Below are 4,212 nucleotides of genomic sequence, written 5' to 3' on the forward strand. Positions count from 1 at the left end.
TTTTAACATAGCCTGAAAATGCAGGAAATGCCATTTCCAGGCTCTACATTTCAAAATTTTTCTGGGGGAGTACCCCCAGACCCCCAGCATCGGCTACATATTTCTGCAGTGGCACTTTTTGGGAGGCCACTACGGCCCTGAATGGTCACCATTAGTCTAAACATAAATCAAGAGTCCACAATAGAAATAAATCATATGAAATAATTCTATTATGGACTCTTGCTTAAATTAAACTATGATATTATTAAACAATAAACATTAAACATCTAAACATTTAAGCACTGGTAATATTGATACACACGATTGGAGAAAATACATGGTTAGGTTTATTACGCGTATTGCTGCCGGTTCGCTATACAGTCTAACAATCTGCATACGAGTTGCAATAACGAATGTCCATGTTTTGATATAGAGTCCCTAATCGGCACAATGTAACACGAATACTAGTCTAGAGTTAGAGCTGAGGGCTTATAAAACGCAAGGCTTAGAAGTCCCGTTCAAACTGTCAGATGTTGAAAAATGTCGAAAGGCGCCATCCTAATTAGGATGATATTTATTAATATATATCTGGGTTGGAAGCATAAAAGTTTTTTATTGTACACAAATTGGAATCATAAATGGAATATCGGAAATGTCTACTACGATAATATACTATTATCGGGTATTTTGTTTTTTAATCAAATAACTTTTTTTACTGAAACTAGACCTTTACATCGGCCTGCGTTTTACGAGTTCTTCTGTGGAATCTTCATCATCACCTGCCAATGCAAACAAAGTTATCAAAATCTATATCGCTTACTAATTGTCTGGTGTTTATTAATTGCTCATCTCGTATTCACGAATCACACGAAAAGCTAATAATACCTAATTATTCTAAACTTGCAGTTATAGTAGAATAATTTTGCCGTAAAATAACACTATTTTCCCGTTTTCCCGTTGTACACTCTAGGTATTATTAGCTCATGATTACACATAGCTAGCAACATTTATGCCATGTCCTTTGCAGAATCATGTGAGCACGAAAAATTGTGTAATATAGCATACTAATGTTGCTTGCAAGAGACATTAGTGACCTACGTTTGGTACACAAGGCCTGAGCTGTGAGACACTTACACATTTGACTTCGGTGTACTCCTCCAGTGCATACTCGCCCTTCTCTCTACCATTACCAGACATCTTGTAACCTCCAAACGGGGCGGCTGCATCAAAGTTGTTGTACATATTGATCCTGCAATCACAATATACGACATATGCGTGACTGATAAATAAACACACGATGTGTAGGTACACCGCCGGCCTGTTCCAGAAAACCGTGTTAAAACGTTCCGGTAATGATTGGTCTTATTTACTTACTTATTTGGCCACATATCGTATATAGTTAGCAAGATTCATGCATCACCCAATTTTGAAGCCATCGACCAAATATTCTATCATTGAATATTGATCTAGACGTTGTGATACACGTTCAGCCATGATTTACGCGTTCTTGTATATACAGCAGCGACATGCGTATATTTGTCATTATTCATGCCTGGTATATCGGCGAGGCTCAAACACATTTCACACACATGCAATTAGTCCGTTGTAATCATGTGTACCCAAACCCCCAATGATCCATTCTACTCTTTGCGACACAGGCACTTGAAACGTTTCAATAATAAAAGGATCGTAAATAAACACGGAATGTATTTACTACCAAAGTCTTAATGTTTCTCTACTCTCTTTCGCCTATTATTACTGATAATCTTACTGGAAATTAACAGTAATAATAGGCGAAAGAGAGTTGAAAAATATTACGACTTTGGTAGTAAATACATTTCGTGTTTATTTACCATCATCTTACTATTGAAAACGTTCCAAGTGCCTGTGCTTTGCCACATGTGTGAATACTGTGATTAGTATGTGTATACTACGCGTGTTGTGTACAACGCAATGTGTATCACGGCTCGGTGAAAGATAAGCTACTGCATTTCAAAGACTCATCTACCTGAACTAATTAATCGCCTACCTGAACTAATTGATCGCCTACCTGAACTAATTGATCGCCTACCTGAACTAATTAATCGCCTGCGGAGTATGCGTGATAACGGCGGTAATCAAAACGAGTAATCAAAATTCGAAGCGTGTATGTTTTGAAGAATATTTTATAGCTAAGTACGAAGATTACGTTATAAGACATGTTAATGCTACTCTAAACAGTTGCTGTTATTTACTCAAGTAGTAACTGTAAGTGTCGTAAAAGTGGGAGAAACACGAAATTATGTTCGAAATAAACACGCTAACAGAGCACGTTAAAGGATAAGCGTCGCCCTTCTCAGCTAAAGTAACTAAAATTAATTGTTCACATACAATAATCTAGTTGGTACCTAGAGTAATAAGTTGATTAAGTCTTAAGGCCGTCGCACACCAGCCGATTTTTCACGCGATTTGATCGGCCCGATAAAAATCAGCCGATATCGGGTAGATGTGCGCGTTCATTTGTAGACGATTTTACTTACGATTATTTTTATCGGGTGATCGTTCCAAATCAAACATGTTTGATTTTGAACCGATTATTTTGAAGCGATTTTGTGTAATCCGACAAGGTTTTGTGGTGTGCGCGTGAACTCAGAAAAATCCTCTACGATAAATATTGAACAGCCAATAGCTAAACGTGCCCGTGTCACATGACATTCAAAATGGCGCCTACCATAGACAAAGCGTGGACGAACGAAATTGAGGGAGATTTAAATAATCAATTTTATCGTAGGTGTGCGGGTGTTTATCGGTCGATGAGCCGATTTTACAAACGATGAAGAAAACGCTAAAATTAAACAGCTGACCTCTGTTGACCCCGGGAAGGCTCAAATTAAACAGTTGACCTCTGTTAACTTTAATTAAATTTAAAATTTTTATTAAATTCAACAGCTGACCTCTGTTGACCCCGTGAAAGCTAAAATTAAACAGCTGCCCTCTGATGACATTAATTTAATTTTTAATTTTTATTAAATTAAACAGCTGACCTCTGTTGACCCCGTGAAGGCAAGCTTGTCGAACGTATTCATTTTTTAATCGGACCGATTTTTGGATAGGTGTGCGACGGCCTTAAGCAGTATCAGTAAACCACAAATCGCAGACACTCTGACATTTCCTCGCACGGGTGACTCACCAGACGGTGCCTGCTCTCACGTTCTGTGCGACCATCATCGCTTTGTCCATGTCCTTAGTGAACACTGCTGCCGCCAGACCGTACATGGTGTTATTCGCTCTCTCATACAGCTCATCCATCGTGTCAAACCTCATGAGCTGCTGCACGGGGCCAAATATCTACAGCGTAGGTATAAAACACTCGCGGTTAATACACACGGATGAGTTCACCGTTGCGAATGATATTCTTCGTTCGCGCGACAGGCCCTAGGGCCTAGACTGTCACAGATTAGAAGCTCGTCGTAATAAGCAGCAGAAAATGGTGCATACGAGAGTACTATCCTAATGTATTATTTAGTATGTATATTCTATTTCGTCGCGGCCACATACACAAACGCATATCCGCATATTCAGACCTATACATAGGGCATGCACGCACGCTTACTATATACAAACGCGCACACGCGCGCGTATACACACCTACATAAACAATCACACACGCACACGCACACACACACGCACACGCACACGCACACGCACACGCACACACACACGCACACACACACACACACACACACACACGCACACGCACACGCACACGCACGCACGCACGCACACACACGTCCATGTGTCTATGCCACGGTTTGCAAGGAAACAGTACCTCCTCCTTCGCAATCGTCATGCCATCAGTAACATCTCCGAACACAGTTGGCTCGATGAAGAAGCCCTTACTGCCGCAGCGTCCGCCTCCCGTCAACAACTTTGCTCCCTCCTTCTTACCAAGGTCGATATATTTCAAGATCTTATCGTGCTGCTCCTTATCGATCTGGACAAACGAATGCGGACGACTTCATGAAATACATGTTGCCTCTAGCTGGGATGTTCGTCACCTACGTCATCACTGTATGCGTTGAATTTTGAGTGTATTTATTGACGTAAATGTTCGCGTAAAAAGTATCATCGTCCCAGGGATCGTTCACGTCGAAAGACGCATTCGAATGACGCTGTGAAGGTGGTTAGGCGGTATATACGTCATCTTACCTGAGGTCCCTGCTCGTTCTTCGCATCAAACGGATTTCCAACGGT

The 4,212-nt window shown here is 40.7% G+C and overlaps 1 protein-coding gene across 1 annotated transcript in view; it reads right to left on the reverse strand.

Moving 5' to 3' along the window:
* Positions 1-537: 537 nt before the first annotated feature.
* The window catches only part of LOC106807611 (aldehyde dehydrogenase, mitochondrial-like), a 29,014-nt gene continuing 25,339 nt past the window's right edge, over positions 538-4,212 (reverse strand). The window contains 5 exon segments of the mRNA XM_014810003.1: positions 538-758; positions 1,114-1,228; positions 3,149-3,306; positions 3,788-3,952; positions 4,168-4,212. The exon segment at positions 4,168-4,212 is cut by the window's right edge and continues 140 nt beyond it. Coding sequence (XP_014665489.1) covers positions 726-758; positions 1,114-1,228; positions 3,149-3,306; positions 3,788-3,952; positions 4,168-4,212 — 516 coding nt within the window. The 3' untranslated portion in view covers positions 538-725.

Source organism: Priapulus caudatus, unplaced genomic scaffold (assembly GCF_000485595.1).
Source record: "Priapulus caudatus unplaced genomic scaffold, Priapulus_caudatus-5.0.1 Scaffold225, whole genome shotgun sequence".
Lineage (NCBI taxonomy): Eukaryota > Metazoa > Priapulida > Priapulimorpha > Priapulimorphida > Priapulidae > Priapulus > Priapulus caudatus.